This window comes from Pseudorasbora parva, chromosome 1 (assembly GCF_024679245.1).
Source record: "Pseudorasbora parva isolate DD20220531a chromosome 1, ASM2467924v1, whole genome shotgun sequence".
NCBI lineage: Eukaryota > Metazoa > Chordata > Actinopteri > Cypriniformes > Gobionidae > Pseudorasbora > Pseudorasbora parva.
Window position 1 is genome coordinate 49,039,034 of NC_090172.1, and position 21,961 is coordinate 49,060,994.

The window sequence follows — 21,961 nt, forward strand, 5'->3', positions numbered from 1 at the left end:
TAATCAAGATTTTTTTACAAGAAATGGCTCATTTTAATCCCACCAGCTTTTGTGATAATGTTTCAGTGAAAAACTAAACTTTCAAAAAGTATTCTAATATTCACAGCTTGGTAAAGCCCATTGAGTCAATTTTTGCAAAGACATAAGTGTTGTCACCTTGTCATATGAGCTTCCCCTGTGACTAATAATGGATCAATTAGGTCTCAAGTGTGTATAAAAAGAACCCCAGTACACTAGACCTTCACATCAACTGCAACTAGACCTCTGCAAACATGCCTAAGATTCACCCTGAGACTAAAGTTTTGATTATCAAGAGGCTGAAGACCAGATCCACTGCTGATGTGGCAGACACCTTCAATGTGTCTCAGCGACAAGTACAGAGGATAAAAAAAAGATTTGAAGAGACTGGAGACGTTTTTGACAAGCCCAGGTCAGGCAGACCCCACAAGACAACTGCTCGAGAGGACCGTTTGTTGGCTCGAAAATCCAAGGCCAGCCCATTTTCCACTGCAGAAGAGCTCCACGAGACCTGGTCACCTGAAGTCCCTGTGTCAACCAGAACAGTTTGTCGGATTCTGTCTCAAAATGGTCTCCATGGTCGAATCAGTGCCCAGAAGCCAGCACTAAACAAAAGACAATTGAAAAACCGTGTGGCATTTGCCAAGGCCCACAGCCTGCTAAAAGGATGGATGCTGGAAAAGTGGCAGAAGGTGGATTTTTCAGATGAATCTTCTGTTGAATTACACCACAGTCGCCGCAAATATTGCAGGAAACCTACTGGAGCCAGAATGGATCCGAGATTCACCCAGAACACAGTGAAGTTTGGTGGCGGAAAAATCATGGTCTGGGGTTACATCCAGTATGGGGGTGTGCGAGAGATCTGCAGGGTGGAAGGCAACATCAATAGTCTAAAATACCAAGAAATCTTAGCTACCTCTTATATTCCCAACCATAAAAGAGGTCAAATTCTGCAGCAGGACGGTGCTCCATCGCATACTTCCACCTCCACATCAAAGTTCCTCAAGGCGAAGAAGATCAAGATGCTCCAGGATTGGCCAGCCCAGTCACCAGACATGAACATCATTGAGCATATGTGGGGTAGGATGAAAGAGGACGCATGGAAGACGAAACCAAAGAATATTGATGAACTCTGGGAGGCATGCAAGACTGCTTTCTTAGCTATTCCTGATGACTTCATCAATAAATTGTATGAATCCTTGCCAAACCACATGGATGCAGTCCTTCAAGCTCATGGAAGTCATACAAGATATTAAATTTGGATCTCACAGCACCACAACTTAATTTGCTGACATATTTTTGTATTTGCAGTAAATTTGTTCCATTTCTGTATAGGCGACAAAACTTTTGTCTTGCCAAAATTTGACCTTTCTGTCTTGATTAAATGATTAAAAAAAATTCTGTGAAAATTATTTATTTCAGTGCATTAAACATCATTTGGGAGGGTTTTAGCTTTTCATATGAGCTATTTCTAACACCAATGAATTAATTAAAAGTCAGGTTAATATCAGGTATTTCTAGAAAATAGATAAGCGACAAGACTTTTGTCAGGGACTATATGCATCACACATAATGATTGGTCCTTGAACGTGCGAGCGTTTGACCTACTAAAATAGCCTGAATCATATGGATTACTTTGATATCTTTAGAAGAATGGACATACGTGGAAAAGAATGTTAAAAATTGACATAAGTGGAAGAGAAAGTAAAAAAAAAAAAAAAAAAAAAAAAAAAAATCTTTGTTTTCCAAAAAAGTCTTATGGGTTTTGAACTACATGAGGGTGAGTAAATGATGGCAGAATTTCTATAAACATATCTATTTTCATATTTGGTTTTCTCTTTTATTTTCCTTATTCACGTTATGTTGTTTTCTGTGAAAACATACCGCTATCCGTAGTGACAAATACCGTGTCCATGGCAACAATAGAATTTTAGAACGGCAAAACCTGGATTGCTGTCCTGAAATACTTAACAGTTTCCCTTACCTAAGAGAACCGTTTAATGGATTATGCAACACTCTTTAGTTATTCCCTTAGTTAAGGGGAAATCATTCCTTAAAGGTCCCGTTCTTGGCGATTCCATCTTTCAAACTTTAGTAAGTGTGTAATGTTGCTGTTAGAGCATAAATAATACCTGTAAAATTATAAAGCTCAAAGTTCAATGCCAAGCGAGATATTTTATTTCCCTTTCAAGTTCAAGAAGTTCCCTTTCAAAGCCTACAGCGAACGGCCGGTTTGGACTACAGCAGGAAGTGCAGGGATGTAATGACGTCACTAGAACCATTTGTTGACTAACCCTCCGCCCACATGAACACGCAAAAAAGGGGGTGTGGTCTTGTTGCTCTCCCACGTGGAGAAAAGCACGCATTCAGCGCTTGCATCTCCCCGTTATGGTAAGAGGCAGGACCTTTCCGGGCAAAGTGCGCTAAGCTGCTGTCCAATCACAACACGGGAAGCGCTGGCCCAATCAGAACTCGTTACGTATTTCTGAAGGAGGGACTTCATAGAACAAGGAAATCATCAGGCCGTTTTTAGGACAGAGGAAACAGCGCTGTACAGATAAGTAAATTGTGTGAAAAATACTGTGTTTTTTTACACGCGAAACATGAACTCATGTTATATTGCACACTGTAAACATAATCAAAGCTTCGAAAACACGCGAAGAATGGGACCTTTAAGTATCATACTTAAGGGAAAAACTGGAATGAATGGAATGTCATTAAACTTCATGTGCATGTAAAGGCAGGTATCCCAAAACTTTTGGCAATATAGTGTTGGTTGCAGCATCCAGGATAAACACAAGTACAACTTAGATGATCAAAACAACACGTCTTCAATCTTAGTTGTTAAAGGTGTCATGAACTGTTTAAAAACAGTCTACATTCAAAATCATAACTAATAAGTAATAGGCTGTTTTCTACACTGGTTTTGAGGCTCTCTCCTGCATGCTCGGTTTTGATCAAGGGGGTAATCTAGTACTCGGAAAGCGTACCACCCAAAGGAGCGGCCATTGCTAACCAAGCCATCACCTGCTGTTAGCATCCCATTGACTCCCATTCATTTTTGTGTCACTTTGACAGTGAATAACTTTACATCTGAGGCGTTTAAAGACTCCATTTGTCCACTGTTTATTTCTAAAGAAACGCGACAATGTATAAAAGGCTCTATTACTTATTATATACACTATCGCCCCGTAGAAGCTGTTTTTATAAAAATAGGCTGATGATTGCGTCATAACCAACGCGACTGTTGCACAGTAGAGAAAGTACTGTATAGACAGGAGGAGATGCTCACAGGCAATCTTTTACTGTCTATCAGACAGTCAGGGGGACGTGGAGACATAAAATCTGATAAAGTCAAGGGAGAAGAATGGAGAGAAGCCGATAGTGAGCCAAAAGCAACGCGACAAAACACTTAAACAACATGATTCAGATTTCCATTTCCACAACTACTAGAAGACTTATAACTGTCAGACAGGTTGCTCACGTCACATCTCTGTCTTCAAGCTCAGTCTGAGGTTGCGCAGTATGCTCAGCCATCAGGAAGTGAGTGCTTCTAATTGACTTCACTCAGTTGAAGTCTATGGGGTTGCTGTGTCCATTTCTTTTACTGTCTATAGTTTTGATAGGTTTGCCGCAGTGGAGACTTGAAGTAAACGCCCATAGGTAGGATTTGATAAGATTTGCATATTTAATGAGCTTCAACTCCCTTGTCAGTTCACGGGAGGGATTGTTTTGAAAGCAGCAACCAGAGTGATTCTCTTGCAGGGCTCTCAAAATGTATATTTATCAAACAAACGCAATTATTTATCTCTCATCCACCTGTGATTCATTCATTTTTTTATTACTTGGCCCGCCCGATCTGTGGATTAGAGGTCTTCACGGGTCCAAAAATTCGCACCCGAACCCGAAGAGACCCGCAATGTTCAACACAGACCCGACCCGGACCCGTCTATTATTTCAAAAACTGGACCCGGACCCGTGCAGATCCGAAAAATGCCAAAAATATATTACCCGGAACCGACATGGACCCGTCTATTATTTGATAGCTGGAACCGAACCCGCCGGGAAGACACAGACGCGACTGGACCCGATTGTCTCATATTACACAATATAACGTTACTGCTGTTAACAAGTTAATGAACAAGCTGCGAACAATAACTTTGTCTCAGTCAGCCTACCTAACGATATAGCCGTTGTCTCCCTTGTACCTTGATTGTGATGTATTACAATATTCCTCATTAATTGTTCCAAGCATGCTTAATTCACTCATTTCAGCTGTAAAAGTCAATTTTATTTCACAGTGACGGATTTATGAGTTAATTCGCATAATAACTTTGACTGTTTGCCCTTTTGAACTAATAACTATTGCTCGTTTAGTGCCATGGCCGCCTGCGTTACCATTATTTATTTGCCATAATCTCTCTGAGTCTGACTAGCAGAACTTTAAGATTAAACAAGACGGTTCATTCATATTATTTTTAAAGTCATTACAGTCACTGCGGTCTGCGGAAGCTCGGGTTGCCATAGAAACATGACACGCGCTTGAGACTGCACTCGCGCGTCAGCTGGAGCAACCTGAAATATGAGCCTTTTTTTACGCAATTTGAGCATCACAGAAAACATTTATGTGACAGTTCACCTGAGGTCTTGTTGCTGATTTGAAATATATTCTTGAGTACATTATTACCGCGCGCATGCATTAAATCTGCCCGCTTTCTAAAAGGCTGAGAGAGCGCGCGAGAGAGAGAGAGAGAGAGAGAGAGAGAGAGAGAGAGAGAGAGAGAGAGAGAGAGAGCGCGCGCGCGAGAGAGAGCGCTTGTGTTTTTGTTGTTGTTGTGTATTTCTAAACCTCATTTCCCGGCTCACACTTTTCTTATCCTAATTTAGCAATTTGTAAGTTACACAAAACACACAAGCCGCGCTGACTCTCACGGCCAGGTGTTCTCCGAGTCCGATTGACGTATTACATAGGCTACAACATTAACAGACCCGGGAACCGAAGTAATAGATAAGGACCCGACCCGGACCCGGCTGACCATTTAAAAAATAGACCCGAACCCGTACGGGTCCCGGGTCGGATCCCAGGTCCACGGGTCTCGGGTGCCCCGTGAAGACCTCTACTGTGGATATGCACGGGGGTCAGGAGAGAGAGTGAACAATGCAGATCAAGCAATTAATGTTATTTCACTATTAAAAATTCACTGGCTTGCCGATGGGCTTACATTTTGGTAGCCGTCTGTAAAACATATAGCCCCGGGATGTTGGGCTTTGCGAGCCCTGGCCCAAAGCTACATGTCCGAGTCTGATCTCGAATCGCAATGAACCAACAAATAAAAGATCCTTCAGCCTGTGACAGTGTGCTAAGGTATGTTCTGTTAGACACATACACATAATCAATGCGATCTGTAACAATAGAAAAAAACTATCACATACAACAAAATAAACATGCTTTACTCACATAAGTGTGTTGCACCATTCACGTCGGATCCAATATAGAAGGCACAGCATTGTGTTTTAATCTCAATATGTCTGCAAATCCAGTGTCGAATTGTGTCTTGTTTACAAATGATTATCTTGCTATCTTCGGCGTGTTTATTGCTTGTTTAGTTCCATGAGTCGGTAGGTGGGGCTACAGAAGGAGGCGTACACATTTATTTGTAGAGGAGGGGTTTCTCTGTTCTATTATGTCATTGATCAATATATATTTGAGAGTTCTCGTTTTCTGGACCTGGTGTCTATAAAAGTTTTTCTTTGACTAACAAGGAAGTTTTCAGCTCCGAAACTTACAGGATATTCTTATATTACCAAAGCATTTTATATCAAAGGCTCAAGGGAAAGTTGATTTCTAATTCATCACCATTTGCTCCCACACATACATCATGCGACAAGAAGGTTGTGCTTCAGACTTTAGTGCAAATGCTAAGGACCGTTTGACGAGGATGTACATTACAGGTAATAATGTTGTAAATGATGTTCAGTTTCTTGCACAGACCAATCATTTCGCTTCATAAGACCTAAATATATCATCAGGAGCTCCCTGATGATATTTTAATTTTATTTGGCCTATATGTTTTTTGACTCTCAAAGTGAAAATAATGCCATTGACTTGCATTACTTCTTTACATTTCAATTGAAGAAAAACAAGACACCTACTGTACTTCACGAGTTCACACTTACATCAAATTAAATAGAGTAAAGATAATGCATATTTGGCGTGCTGTCCAGGGGAGGGCTCCGGGCTCTGAATTTTTTGACTGAACCCAGAGAATACTGGTCCGCTGGTCGACGCCTGCTTGTGCTTTCAAACGAACGCTCCCGCTCCCAATTTCAAAACACTTTTCAAACACTTCCGTGTTGTTTCAAACCGCTGCCGTGCATTGATCATTGTAGCCAATAACAGGCACATCCGATGAGCGCGTGAGCACAATGACCGTTAGCACAATGATTGGGGCGGCAGTGGCTCAGTGGTTCATGTGGGTTGTCTACAAACCGAAAGGTTGGTGGTTCAATCCCCGGTTCCACCTGACCAAGTGTCGAAGTGTCCATGAGCAAGACACCTAACCCCTGCTGCTCCCGACGAGCTGGATGGCGCCTTACATGGCTGACATCGCCGTCGGTGAATGAATGGGTGAATGTGAGGCAAAAATGTAAAGCGCTTTGGATGGCCATAGGGTCTGTTAAAAGCGCTATATAAATGCAGTCCATTTACCATTTACCATGGTATCGCGGTCGGTACTTTTGACAACACTAATATGTACACCTCTTATCGTTGATTAGATTGATTAGCTTACCATGCTCCACTTTAATTAGGTTTAATTATCTGACGTGCTCCACTTGTTTAAATAGGTTACGTTATCTGACATGCTCCCCTTGTTAATTAGGTTTGATTAGCTGACGGCTCAGTTGTTTAATTATCTGTATGTGCTCCTCCCAAAATTAGTTAATAAAACTTCACATCTTGGATGGTCTAAGGGTGAATAAATGAACTGCAATTAATCATTTTTGGGTTAACTATCCCTTTAAGTCTGCTTTAGACACGGTCTTGCAAGTCACGTTTATCTATCTCACATCACAAAACCCAATCAATAACTAATGCATATATCCATGTCCCTGTTCTGCATTTTTTATTTTTCAATAAAGGCCTGTTTAAACCAATAATGATGACCATAATGATCGAAAAATCGAAGAATAGAAACATCACCAAAACTAAACTGATAATGACAGAGAAACAATATTGTTGGAATCACTTATAATGCTGATAAGTGATAAAAACACTGACAGCCAATCAGAATCCATCCTTCTTTAAAGAACTTGAGTATTTAAAGTGGCAGACAACTTAGCAGTGCATGCTTAAAATAAACAGAATGATATCACCTACTGGTGTGGATGCTTACAATTCTCGTTCTTGGTATGAACACAATGGATACATTTCTTATAATGTGAAATAAAATTAAATCCAAATGTTTGCTCTCTCTGTCCATCTGATGAATTCACAATCACCTCACTACAAAACAAGAAATTTTTACACATGGATATGGAGGAAACTTGAAGTTGAAAGGCATACAAAAAGGGAGAAATTAAGAGGAAAAGAAAAGTTTGCGCCTCTGTCTGGCAGACTGTCACCGTCGGACGGAGGAAGATGGCCTCTGAAAAGCTTGACTGGAAACAGCTTTTTTGCATGTGACATTTTATACAAATTTCACCCATGCTTACTCCATAAATCATCCATCAATCAATAGCACTACAATTAACTGCTATTATCCGCTCAATACACCATTACAAATCACAAAACCGTAGCATTTTGCAGTAACTAAGCTAAATGATGACATTTCATAGTCAATTCCTATATAATTGACCTTTCTACTAATCAGCCATCAGTAGTCTTGTATCACAGACTATACTAACTATAATACTGATTATTGTAATCTGATGAAATTGATAGTGCCATTGTTTAAAGCAGTGTTTTATGAGAGACCACATCAAAAGTGAAACAAATCCTCTAACAGATCTGCAGATCCTCTAACATCCTGAATCTGGAAACCACTGCACCACTTATATCAGACATGCTAAAATAACTTTACTTCAACTACTTCTTAACCTAATTTTTACTTTCGGTCGGTCGGTCTGTCTATCTATCTATCTATTTTGCTGTTTGTAAACCTCAACAACTGTACCACTTCTCATCATCATCCTCATCTTCCCTTTTTTAACTGTAGTGGTGTAACTTGCTCCACCCACTCACTCAAGAGATATAAAAGCAGTGTTATTAAGACAGGAAGCAAAAGAGCCTGAAAAAACAAGAGTGCTGTGCATTAAAGAGCCGCTCTCGCTGGAGACTGAAAACAGTTTGAAATGGGAGACTGAGAAAATCACAGTAAATAAAAACTTCATACTACGAGTGTTTAAGCTGCTGCTGTCAAACAGACAGTGAATAGAAGCACACTGGCATGCTCACAGCAGATAAATACATTTGATGAGGCAGTCACATGCACACATACTCACGCACACAATGCTACAGCATCTGCTGACGAGCGAGTTCCAGCGTTTGGAAAGCATCAGCAGGTTTTTGCACGGTCGACATGGGTTCAGTAATAGTCTTCTCAGCTGAAAGGAGGGATTGCAATGCATTTATTTAATCATCAATACAGTATCTCAAGACAACTTAAGCACTATATTGACATGCACTTGTTTATTTAGATGGTCTAACAGCAAGTGAATTGATCTTGGCATTTGCTGCTTACACATAATACTAAGATAAACAGAGCTAAGAAACATAATAGGGCAAATAGTGATGCAATAAGTTGATTTAAATTAGTGGATTTTAAAGAGACAGATAAATAGCTCTGTCTATTCAACTACCAACCATGTGAGTGTGCATTGATTTAACTGCATTGCTAATTGACAAATGCACATCAAAATGTGTTCAAATACTTGTAAAAATTAATCAGATAATGTGTTTGTGGGTGTGATAATAATGCAGAAAGGTGTTGAAGAATATTGCTATAACAGTGCATGCATACTTGTGAGAAAGGTATGAAAGAGTGTGATGTAATAGCTTACCCACAATGCTGAGCAGAGAAGATGAATGGAGGAGTGAGAGTGAAGGTGATTGGTGGGAGCTCCCATCAATGAATAGGCATTGCAGGGCCAATGCTCAACCAATGTTGAGACTTATTGTAATTCAGATCACAGCTACTTATTCATAAGATTGTCTGTCAGGGAAAACACAATGAAAAAACAGCATTCCTTAAAACAGTTCAATGCTCTCCCTTCTCACTGTGTGTCTCTATTTTCAGCACACACAAACAAAAGCCACCTGCAATGTATTGTTTGTCTGATCCTGTACAGTACCTTGTCCATTTTCTTCTTTTGCACGTGGTGACTAACAAGTTTCTGTGAAGTATAAGAACAAGTGTCACAGCAGGTAAAACCTGGATGCCATTTACAGGTGCAAAATAATTATCATGACCGTCTGCCAGTATTTGCAGATGCACAATTCAAGGAAAATACGACTTTCTAAAAATAAACAGCCTCGTGAAGACATCTGTTGTTGGGAGTATTTGAAAGTGTCCTCATGGTGAGAGACGCACGAGCCACTGAAAACTCATTCTTCCCTCTACAATTAGTCTTAAAAACAAAAACAACGACTAAATTAGATATCTGAATCGAGATAAAAATCATCACGATTATAAATATATACGTTTAGAATTTCCAGGTGCCAATATGTTGTGTAATATCACGCAATTAAGACACGTGAAAGTCATACGAGGGAGTTAAGGCTACAACAACATCAGAGACGCGAAAAGTATCGATTTGATTTATTTAAAACAAGTGACAGTAATGTTTTGGCTTTGTGTGAGTGAGCAGGACAGTTTGGTGTGTTTGTTAATCTTGGAGAAAGAATCGAGTTGTTCTGAGCAAAGCGGCAGCAGCTGCCGGCGACGTTGGGTCCGGTACCGGGGGAATGACACACACCGAGACGCGCTTGTCTCGTGTACCTTATAGTTGGATTCGTGTTGTCTGAACGTGTTTTATTATTAATATTCCGTCCACAGCATCTCTGATTCACAGACTCGATCATGACTGTTGTGAGGACTCTTGACGTCAGAGGGGAGAATCATCGCTGAGGTCCAATGGGGGGAATATCAAGCGAGGCAGAGCTATCGTCCTACCAACAGTATTGGCCATGTTAACCGACGGGCACCTCGCTTTTCCACAGGACTTAACCCGCCAAAGATGACGGTTTTACTCAACTACGTGAAACAAATGGCATTTTAGTTCTTCTTTTATGTTGTTCTCCGTCTCTTTCTGGGTCCTCCATCTCCCCTCTCATCTCCATCTCCTCTCGTATGACAGGCACGGACTGCGCGCGAGCTCGGGGGAGAAAAAGGCATTGCAGCTTCATGGCACTGAGGTACCGTATGCTGATGCGCACTTGTGCTTTCTTTTGTAAGGAAATGCCTTAGTTAAACGTGTCATTGAATTGCAATGATTGGTTTTCTACGGGAACCATGCAGTGTATTTAAACAAATTGCCGGGGGCTTGACCTCTCCGAGTCCTTTGCAGTCTTTTCTTGGTCAGTTTATATATAGTCAGGTCTGTGAGATGGAAATTTATGAATGAATGAGTTTCAAATGTGTCTGCGTCTATGGCGTCAGTCAAAAGCGCATCATTGTGGATTCTGGGAGCATAGGCTATACACGATGCCTTCATAAGAGACCGTGCACTGAGGTGGCGCGTCTTATTTTTAGACAATTACTAAAAATAGAAACAAAGTGAAGTGCGTGCGTTTTGTCGGGACTGGTGCTTGATTAATAGCCTTTTGCGATGAAATGCACATGCAGCAGTAAACTAAGCAAAATAATGCATATTAACAGCTAGTCCGGATGCATTTTGCTACATTGTTTTGGTGGTTCAAAATGTGCTCATTGCGCCTGGCAAGTGCTGAACGACTATATGATTTCTAATGAACCACAAATCAACACTTTGCCAGCAATAGTTATAAAATCAGAAAATTCTAGCTGATGACAAAATTTGTAAACACATATACTACTTAACCTAGTAATTGTATTCTTTACTGCCCCAAGAATAAGAGACTGTGTCATCAGGTTCAGAAGCTTCAGGCATATTTATTTTGACAGATATCCTATTTCCACTGCCTTTCCACTGACATACACATTCTCTCTTATCTTCACTACCGCACCCCTCTCTCTCTCTTTCTCTCTCTCTCTCTCTCTCTCTCACCCCCTCCCTCCCCCCACCATCAGCTATGATTCACTCTCTTGCAGCAGCAATGAGCAACCAACTTCAAAACACCTCTTCCCTCTCCACGGCGGGCACGTGGAATCTCCTAGATGTGCGGAACTCATCACCGGTGCGGACGGCGGAGCTGAGGCCGCTTCCCGTTAGCCCGTGGGACATTGCGCTGTGTGTGACAGGCACGCTCATCTCCTGCGAGAATGCAATCGTGATTGCCATCCTGTTCTACACGCCCACCTTGAGAGCCCCCATGTTCATTCTGATAGGGAGCCTCGCGTTCGCGGACCTGCTCGCAGGACTCGGCCTCATTCTCAACTTCGTTTTCATCTATATGCTGAACACAGAGTTTGCCACTCTGATCTCTGTCGGCTTGCTGATCGCCGCCTTCTCCGCGTCAGTGCTCAATATCCTGGCCATCACAGTGGATCGCTACTTGTCCCTCTACAACGCTCTGACCTACCACACAGAGCGCACGGTGACGTTCACCTATGTCGTGGTGGTTCTCATTTGGCTGGTGTGCATAATCCTGGGCCTACTGCCAGTGCTCGGCTGGAACTGCCTCCGAGACGAGGCCAGCTGCAGTATCTGCCGGCCGGTCACCAAGAACAATGCTGTGGTGCTTGCTGTGACGTTCTTGCTGGTGTTTGCCCTCATGATGCAGCTTTACCTACAGATCTGTAAGATTGCCTTCCGCCATGCACAGCAAATCGCTGTTCAGCACCAGTTCATGGCCATTTCCACCACAAAAGGTGTATCCACGCTCTCCGTCATCCTCTGCACTTTTGCCGCATGTTGGATGCCCTTCGCCATGTATTCAATCGTGGCAGATTCCAGCTACCCAATGATCTACACGTATGCAACAGTGCTGCCGGCAACATGCAACTCGGTCATAAACCCAATCATATACGCTTACAGAAATCCGGACATCCAGAAATCCCTGTGGCTAGCCTGCTGCGGATGCGTGCCGTCCAACTTCTCCTTGCGGCCAAGGACATCAAGCGACGTATAGGTCGGACTTCTTATGTCTATCTCAAATAATTGGTTTGTACCGTGTCAGTGTTAATGATATGATGTTTTCCCTTGATGGGATCCCAGTCAAACGTCGCGGGTTGTGCAGTAGCTGTTGCGATCCAAGATGTCAACCTGCAAATGTATAATTAGATGTCTTTAATGCATAGTACAGCTCAATGCACAAAATATAAAATTGCATCAGACATGATACGATTAATCTGGAAATTCTAAGATGGGCCGTACAGGCCCAGTGACAAAACAATCTATATATCTAAAAAACAACATTAACATTAAAAACCTGATTTGTTTAAAAGAAGAAAAAAAAGCTGTAAACTGTGGACAGCTTACATGTACACATTCATGCTATATGGAGTGCTTCAGAACCATGGACAGTGGCAGGTACAATGAGGCTAATCCCTTGCAAACCCGCCTCTAACACTTATATCTGTGTTCACTTAAAAATTTATGAATGACAAAGAAAACACAGTCCCGCGAGTGAAAAATTGTGCCACTTCTGGCATCTGTCGCTTTACAGCCAGTTCTATGAAATCCCGTTTTTATAGATCATCTCGCTAAATGAAATTATGATGCAAGAAAAAAAAAAAAAACCTCTTTCCATTTAAAGCGTGGTTTATTTGTTACCACACGCGATTTACCGTGAAACTTTAAGATTCCCTGCCAATTTGTTTAGAATTAGTTGTCTAACGTCCCCCAATGACAGCAAAATATCTGCTGCCACAAAGGTGTGAAGCAAATCATATTTTTCACACATTTTTGATCTCTGGAATCTGAGCACACGTTTTGGTTTGGGTGCATAATGGCGGTATAATTAAGGTTTAAGCGTGAATGACGTGTCAGCTTCAAATTCGACGAAGACAACATCTTTCAAAGCAATTTCGCAAAAGACCAATCGGGACAGGAACGCTTAAACGAGACAAATGCTTTGGGTCTGTGCAGCAAAATGATGCAAGCGATTATCAGATATAATTAAGTGTGTGGACTGTACAATTAGTCTGGCAGATCAGAGATCAGTGTTAGGGGCAGGCTTGTGTGTAAATAGATCTACAAGCAGGCCTATTAAAATACCAGGTAACTAGGCCGAAATGGGACAGAAGTGACTTAAGTTAGGATTCAGCCAAAAAAGACCATGAAATAGCATGAGATTTGAAAAACACATTACTGAATCTTCCAAATTGGATTTATATTATGCTGTACAACCAAAAAACACAGAAGAAACTTAAAGAACAAATCCGAGAAACACTATGACCCTCAATATGGCGCAAATGAAACAGAACTAACGGAACTAATCCTTCATTAGTTGTAATATTTTATATGCAGATATTTGTGGAGCTTGAAATACGACCATAACAAAGCCTTGTGTTTTCGAGGGGGAATGAATGTCGCAGCTGTTCTTTGACGACCCCTCATTTGCAGCAAGGAATCTTAATTTAGGCCTTACCTTTTCTCTTCTGCAATAATGAATCAGCGTGTACCGTTCATCGATAGAGCTACAATCACAACGAGGCCATCAACAGAGCTAATTTTACTTCCTTGAACATATAAAAAGATTTTGAGAAAAGGTTAGTGAGAACAGGGTGTTTCAGCTCTTTAAATCAAATGTACTGTTTTCTAGGATGCGTTTTCACATTGTAGAAAAAGTATTCAAAGTAGGCCTTGAGAGCCCATCCAGATGCCCTCTGACTAACCTCAGTACTCTTAGTGACCTGTACGAAACCTGATGGACTTTTACATGGAGATATTACACAGTCTGGACACTGTGGAACAATTCTCCAGTCTTTTTTTGTGTGTGTGACCGTGTGATGCGCCTGATGTTTTGTGTGTCTGCGTGCGAGAGCGAGAGGACCATTTGTTTATATGCCACTCACTTATGTCAGGAGTGGGGTTCAGTGACCTGTCACACTGTGCCCTCTTAAAAAATAACCCACCCCACATAATACACAACACCTGGCAAATATAAATGTTTTTCAGCAAATCTCTATCGTTATGTAATGCATCTCCACTACAATGTACTCAATTGGATGCCATAGATTCAGTTTGTTCAGGGGTTCAGCCGCAGCGGTTATTTTTCTTATGCAATGCTGTATGAAAACGTATATTTTTATACACATCAGGGCATGAGTTTTATGATGTCGTTTTGGTGTGTGCGTGTGTATATGTGCGTGTGTTCAGTACCTGTATTCTTATCGATGGTTTCCTAGAAAAAGCAAAAACTGAAAACTAAACAAAAATCAAACAAATGAAAGAAAAAAGAGTGTTGGCAAGGTAGAAAGTGCCATAATTTCACATACTAGTGTCTTACTGAGTTCATGCATTAATCAGTAAAAACAAGGATTATGATATCACCTGACTGTTGGCGGTACCATTCACCTTCAAACCTGCTGTGGTCGAAGTAAAGCTTTGTCCCCAGATTAAAGGCAGCTTGACTACTGAAGACAGACAAGATATAGTTTGTATAGTAGTGGATAGTTAAAAAGCTAAGAAACAGGAACCAGGTGGCACGCACGTTCAACGCCAAGGGAACGGCTGCATTCCACCCTCCCTCTTGGAAACCGGAGCCCAGTACGGCTTCCGACAACGCAGTCCTCTCTTTAGCATTCTGTTGGACTGGGACAGCCCTTTCACGTGCCAGACTACAGGCAGATGGTCCACCCCCAGCCTCATGCTCAAAAGTGACCTATCTAATTACTAAAACCACAGATATCATCACTGAAATTGAAGTATGTCAGGCAGCCGGCCATCCAGAATTTGAAATATCTTCAGTCAGTAGTGGATAAAATAGAAGCTGACTGCATTCCTCTAGAGCTACAGCACAGGCGATAGGGGCTGATTTTGAGAGAGAAAGAAGAAAAGAAAAAAAACTAGGGTGAGACTAGCGTACCTTAGTCCTTTGTCATGACGTCACTGCTGGCGTACATAAACGGAGAGAGGTCGTCTGAATGACGGCACCTTACCGCATGGAAGCTCTATTACCACTAAATCTAGCCCGGCTAAAAATAACCTTGAAGAGCATGAAATGTTACATTTATCTAGGGTACTTGAAATCCGTTTTCTGGGCCATTAAGCGGAGCTCTGTGTTTCCCATCAACAGCTACATTAGAGTAAGAAGGCGCCTTCCTAAAATAAGAAAGGGGAGAGAGAGAGTAAGCCTTTAGAAGAGCCTCTGGGGTTATGTAACCACTGCACCCAAATGTAGCCCATTCTCCAAAATCCAAATCTTTTGTTACTGATGATGTCTCACTATGATCCACAGTCACTTTTGTAATCATTTATAGAGCTAAAGGAAAGTTCTTGTGTAGGTAAACTGTCAGCACAATTATGTGGCCCTTATTAGCAAGCGGTCAGAGATGTGGACGGGTGCTCTGATACTGTGATGTAATCGTTGTTGATCATTTTCTTGCTTTGTTTGTTTCTATTTGTATTGTGAACTGAAATCTGACAAATATGATGCACTTTATGAAAGGAACATGCTACACATTGCAATGTAAGTGTGGAATGTAATCCTTCCTAAAAATGATTTATTTTTTATTACTGTAAATATAACAATATCGAGACAAAAAGAGAGTGGGTGAGGAAAAAACAAAACAAAAGGAGGAGAATACTTTGTCAAATAAAATTCAGCAAACTCAATCCTGCCTATGGTTGTTTGGTTTCTTTATCGCCTGTCTGTCTCAGTGTGTGTATCTGTTTGCGAGTGTGTGTGTTTGAGGGGGAAGGACAGACTCACATCGGTGCGGGTCATCGTTTGAAGGCGGCTTAGCTTTAAAAGGGTTGCATATGAATTATTGAGCCGTTCCATTTTACGTAACGCGCGCGCTGTCAGGCTCACGGTGAGTGTGGGATCTGAACGCCCGAGATCTTGCCGAGCCCACGCTGCGAGGTGATGGGCAATTCGCGCCTTTTTGAAGAGGCGATCAACCCTGAAGCGCCTGCGCACTGCTATAAATCCATAATGGAATAATAGGACAGCTCATCAAAACTTTTAAGATTTCAAAATTTCTATATGTATTTATTTTTTGATATGCTCAGTTGTTACATAGTCTATGTTACTCCCTTATTTTTAACAATAATCTTGGTGACATAACCCGTTCTGAGAGCCAAATATCAATGTTTAAAATTGTACTCTAAATGCAGCAGTAAAATAATTTAGCCTATAGGCTATATTAGCTTTATAATATTTTAATCTTTAGATGCTAGTTAGTATACCTCAAATGACAACATCCAGATAAATAGCCTACGCTACACATTACTGATGTTGAAACTGTTAATTTTGAAGTGAAATTCAATATTGACACAATTTGTTGAAGCAAATAGGCATAAAACTAAAAGGTAATTAGGCTAGCCAATAACAAAAACAACTGTAAAAGGAAAGTGTAGCTAGATTACAAACTTATGATGATAAAAATAAACTGACCAAGGATGTAGGCCTACTTAAGGGTCCCTTAGTAGCCTACAAAATGATATGATTTAATATGATATTAACAGTTGGCTAGCTTTAAACATTGCTACATATAGCCTTACTTTTGATTAATTACTGACCGCCATGATTCACCTTCAAAAAGGATTTTCAACAATAGATTGGCAGCATCAAATAAATTGAATTTAATGCTATGTGGGTGGCTCAGAATGACAACAACTCTTTAAAAAAAAACCCCAGAGAAATGTGATGTCCTAAAACGGACGTTTAATGGCCGTTGAAAAGAATCAATGTTGCAGCAATGTTATTATTACCTCAGCAGCAATGTTGTTAACTCTTGCCCATGTTATTTCACACACACACGCACACAAGTGGGAGAAAGAAAATGTTAGTGGACAGTGGTTAATGGAGTTCAGCTGTATAGGCTATTAGACACAAAGAAAACACTGAAATTGATGTACCAAAACGACGAACTCACCCTCAAATTAAAGTGAGAAATTGCGCATCCTGCTGGTAATTTGGATGAATCACAACCAATGAATGCGCGAAGAGGCAGGACAGTAAGGTTTACCCACATAACCTGCCTACTCATTCACTCACTCACACGCTCACGAACACGCACACGGTGAAAAGCAGGGATGAGTCACCGGGCGCGCGCCCACGCATGCGGACAGAATCTGAGAGGTGACAGTATCACCGCCTCAACAGCACTGAGTCACACTACAGCACTACTGAGACAGTCACCACGAGAACTGCTCCAGGAGGACACAAACATATAGAAAGTCACATAATATATCCTCTTTGTATACACTGTTAATACACTTTTAAATAAGACAATAAAGTCAAATTCTTGAGAGCCACCAAACTAAACGACACTCAACACTCTCGACTGTGAGCTAGTTCATTTGGGGTGTGACTACAAGCTCATCTGCTTCCGTTTTGCCCCATAATTGTCTCTGAACCCTACTGAGTCTTCTTTATGGTCTCCTTTTCTTTATTAGATACACACACAAACAATTTAAACAAAAAGAAGACCTTCTAAAACATTATGTAATAACTCCCTAATAGCTATTTCCAGCATCCCTAAAAACATTTGTAAGGAAACAGCTGGAAACAGCACATTTGCTTTAAAAACTTAATTTGGCAGCTATGAAGGAGACAATGAGGACAGTGTAACAGGAGAGAGATGCGTCACCGATTCACACAGTTGATCAGTCCTGCTGTAAGTCACGACTGTGACGGAGGCGCACCAGACGCTCCTCAAAGTTAAGATCAGGTGAACAAGACCCTCAGGATGAGAAAGCATAATAGAAAAACTTGAATGATGGAAAAAAGGGGAGAAGGTACACTAAATGTCTATAAGGATAATATAGAAACAAGGAAGGCTTCTCAATAAGAAGTGTATTAAAGCACTGACCGCCCGCCTCTGAAGTAACCTGATCTAGAATGTATCCTGATAGGGATAAATTGAAGGATACAATCCATAAATCAACAGATAGAGAGTTTAAGGAACAGATGGACAGGCAGCGAAATTAAGAACGAGGTAATGGTTGTGTAATATAAGAAAAGGTAACTGATGTTTGTTGTATTTTTCCCCACACAATATGGCCAATCAATGTCCTCTTCTATAGTAGATTACTGTTATTACTGCATGATAAAAATTAAATTAAAAAAAGTTAAATACTGAATACCAAATTACCAATAGTTTTAATTTATTCATATTAGATAACATATGTAAAAAATTAAGAAAAGTAAATAAATACTCATAGATTTGAATGTGACTCTGTAGGGGAAACAAATGGAATATTTTAGATATTATTCACACTTTAAGAAATTAGAAATTTCCATAACGCCTAAATATTTTATTTCTAGAAAAAAAAGGTCCAGGCTTTCTATGATCGCAGGAGCGTTTCTTTGATTATGGAAAACCTGGATATTAAAAATAAAATATAAAATGTAATTGAATATCTCTCTCACACACAAAACAAGCTGCCTTTAAGCATTATTGCTTTGAGCTTAGCATATGCATTAAAGTAAACTGATTTATAAATAGATTGAAATGGAAATATTAAATGTGCAAACAACACAAGAATGTTTTAAGAAGCACTTTAATGGCAGTTCATACATACATGCATCATTTGCCTACATTATATTTTTTGTGATACACTGATTCTCATACTGTTTCTTATCTATATAAATCAAAGTTCCGCCATTTTAACCAAGTTCTTTACATCACATTGTTTAAAACACAAAGGACTTCATTCTTTACATACAAAACACAGGCTAAACACACAGCTCACGACGGCTGTTAAGTTGGGAGAGTTTAAACTCGAAGCCTCTCCATTTGTGCAGTGATTGACACATTTAAGCAAATAAATAGAAAATAAAAGCTGAAATACTGAAGTGCTCTTATTCTGTACAAATTAGCATATTTAACATTTCAAATGCCCTAGGGGGCAAGGTGATTCAAAATTAAAACACTCGCAAATAAAACAAAAATAAAAAAATGACCCCAAACCAGCTGTTGATCAATTACACTGAATTTATATTTGTGTTAGATACACATTACCAGGACGAACAGGTAAGAGCACAGCTGTCTTCGCTGTTGTCTGCTTAGTTATGGTGCGCTTGTTGCCTTGGTAATGATGCAGTGACATCTACTGTGGCTATAGTGAGATGACTGACAAGTGAATGGTTTGTTCCTGTAGGGAACAGACGGCCATGAACTGTATCCATTTAAAAACAGAAAACACAGAAAACTATTTTTTTTGTCTTTTTCTTTTCCCATCCTTGAAAAGACCAGGTGGAAAACAAAAGAGAGAGAGAGAGAGATCCTGACACAGCAGATACAGATACAATTCATAACTACTAACACAGCACCACTTGAACCTCAAAACAAAGTATTAAAGTATTGTTTAATGAGCCTGTAGATGAACCAAAGCCCAGTTCTGTTGTCTAAATTCATTTGTAGTTGCACTACCTGTAACAGCAATCACAATTTGTGACTTTAATGTATTGGTGGATTCAGAATGCACCAATTTACTATTAAAGTCCTTTAAAAGTTTGACTTGTAGTTAAGAAGAACGCAAATAAAACCCTAAAACTCATTCCAATCCATCCAAACGAGTTAAATTATTTAATTAAATTTGGGGAAATAGCATCGCCAATAATGTATGTAAAACATCATCATTAAGCTGTCTGCCATACCATAGATACAGAAAATATGTTATATTTCCAACAGAATTTGATTATATCTTACATACACATTTTCAGATTGTCCATCCATACTGGGATGTAAACATTAATAACTTTTATACAATTTAATTCACAAACGAAAATCCAACTAAACATCTACTGTGTATTTGTGCTCTATTGGAGCGATTCGCTCGAGAATATTGCCATTTAGACTTTCAACTGGTTTGTTATCTGCTTGATACTTGGTCAACATGCATTCAAGAGGTCAAAATGCAGCCGTTTCTTTGGGCTTGAACACGAAAATGTTTACATAAACTTTTAGTATATTAGCCTCAAATATATTTCTGACCATTTCTTGTCTTTCAAGCTAAAATGAACATTGCATGATCATCCAGCTGGCTGTTCTAATAATCATGAGGTCATGTTCTAAGGTTAGAGAGAGAGAGAGAGAGAGAGAGAGAGAGAGAGAGAGAGAGAGAGAGAGAGAGAGAGAGAGAGAGAGAGAGAGAGAGAGAGAGAGAGAGAGAGAGAGAGAGAGAGAGAGAGAGAGAGAGAGAGAGAGAGAGAGAGAGAGAGAGAGAGAGAGAGAGAGAGAGAGAGAGAGAGAGGAGTGTAGGAGAGAGGACAGATGGCAGGACCACCACACTCAGAGTAAGTGATGAATAGTCTCAGCCAGAGGACTCGAGCCGATCTCTAACAGACATTGTTCCATGGGGTCAAAACTCTCATTAAATTTCACCGGCAAGGCTTCAATTTAAGATGTACAATCTAAAATTCAAAAGTTTCCGGTTTTGTCTCTTTGAGACTTTGTAGTTACGCAGCCCTTTTTTTTAAAACACAGGAGCAATGCTATATTAGTGCAGACAGACACCGACATGCTACATTAGTTGTGATAAATCTGTTCTCTGAAACCTACACTCTAATGCTTACTTCATTTTTTTTTTTTTCCTCTATTGTCATTTTGTTGTGTCTCAGTCTGACCACTCATTTTCATCCAGCTCAGAGTCTTCGTCAGATTCACTGTACTCCACGGCGATGCGACGTGATAATATAGTGGCCACGTCGTTCCCAACTGGCTCCTTCTTCGCTTCTTGCTCCCGCTGTTCCTGCACCTTACGCAGCTGGATCCCTATAAGACAAAGCAAAAAAGATGCTTTAACATGAATTCAATGAATCCTTTAATACAAGTCATTTAACTCGGCAGTCATCTTTGAAATGCCTCTTGGGCAACTATTTCAATGCAAGTGCAGCTCCTATCTCTTTGAATGGGGAAAAACAAATTGTTCAAAGTTTTTCACAAAGCGTGCGATTAAATTTCATATTTGAAATCACCAATGAAATCTGACATCAATTGTCTCATAAATTTTGTTTCTAAACACTGAAATCCCAGTAACAACCATTGCCATGCACATTTGCCATGTGCAATCCAAAGCGTGTCTCAAAATACCACATTGCACATTTTTCAATTCAAAAGTAATATAAGTACACTGTTTTAAATAGTTCTTTGATTTTTACCCTAAAAAACATGGTGGTGGTGGTGGTATCTCTTATGCTCACCAAGGCTGCATTTATTTAATCAAAATACAGTAAGAACAGAACTGTGAAATATAATTGCAATTAAAAAGAACTTTTTTATTTTTTACTTTTTTATTTTCTATTTTATGTAATTTATACTTATCATGCAAACCTGAATTTTCAGCAGCCATTATTTTTAACATTACTTTTATATTATAATTATACTTTGTAATATTATAATTGTCTTTATTCTGTCACTTTTTTTTATCAATTTAAAACATCCTTGCTTAAATAAAATATTAATTTCTTAAAAACAAAAACCAAACAAAAAAACAAAAACAAATGTACACTCATGTAGAAATGTAAACAAATGTAAATGGTAGTCTATTATATTAGATTAATTATAATATATTATATAAGAATTTATCATAAATAATTTTTACATTGTGACATCATTTTTCCACCAATTCTCACTATTGCATTAAAAAGAAAAAAGTTGATTGCAGTCCCCATCTGACATCTCAACAC

At 39.9% G+C, this 21,961-nt stretch overlaps 2 protein-coding genes and 1 long non-coding RNA gene across 5 annotated transcripts in view; 1 reads left to right on the forward strand and 2 right to left on the reverse strand.

Moving 5' to 3' along the window:
• Nucleotides 1-8,524: 8,524 nt before the first annotated feature.
• On the reverse strand, nucleotides 8,525-9,491 carry LOC137085219 (uncharacterized). The gene is made up of 3 exons (XR_010906932.1): nucleotides 9,370-9,491; nucleotides 9,079-9,230; nucleotides 8,525-8,622 (listed from the first exon to the last, which is right to left on the reverse strand). It is a non-coding gene; the product is annotated as an uncharacterized lncRNA (long non-coding RNA).
• A 355-nt stretch (nucleotides 9,492-9,846) lies between these two features.
• On the forward strand, nucleotides 9,847-15,923 carry gpr185b (G protein-coupled receptor 185 b). The gene is made up of 2 exons (XM_067444486.1): nucleotides 9,847-10,432; nucleotides 11,286-15,923. The coding sequence occupies exon 2, from the start codon at nucleotides 11,288-11,290 to the stop codon at nucleotides 12,284-12,286; it is 999 nt and encodes a 332-aa protein (XP_067300587.1). The 5' UTR covers nucleotides 9,847-10,432; nucleotides 11,286-11,287; the 3' UTR covers nucleotides 12,287-15,923.
• A 2,892-nt stretch (nucleotides 15,924-18,815) lies between these two features.
• Nucleotides 18,816-21,961, reverse strand: part of zgc:109889 (uncharacterized protein LOC553542 homolog) — a 46,737-nt gene continuing 43,591 nt past the window's right edge. For all 3 annotated transcript variants that reach the window (XM_067444499.1, XM_067444512.1, XM_067444504.1), the window contains one exon: nucleotides 18,816-21,047. In XM_067444499.1, coding sequence (XP_067300600.1) covers nucleotides 20,890-21,047 — 158 coding nt within the window. In that variant the 3' untranslated portion in view covers nucleotides 18,816-20,889. The remainder of the gene's footprint in view (nucleotides 21,048-21,961) is intronic.

Excerpts from the sequence above, each read along its gene's own strand:
- gpr185b (XM_067444486.1), top strand. The coding sequence starts at position 11,288 with ATGATTCACTCTCTTGCAGCAGCAATGAGCAACCAACTTCAAAACACC.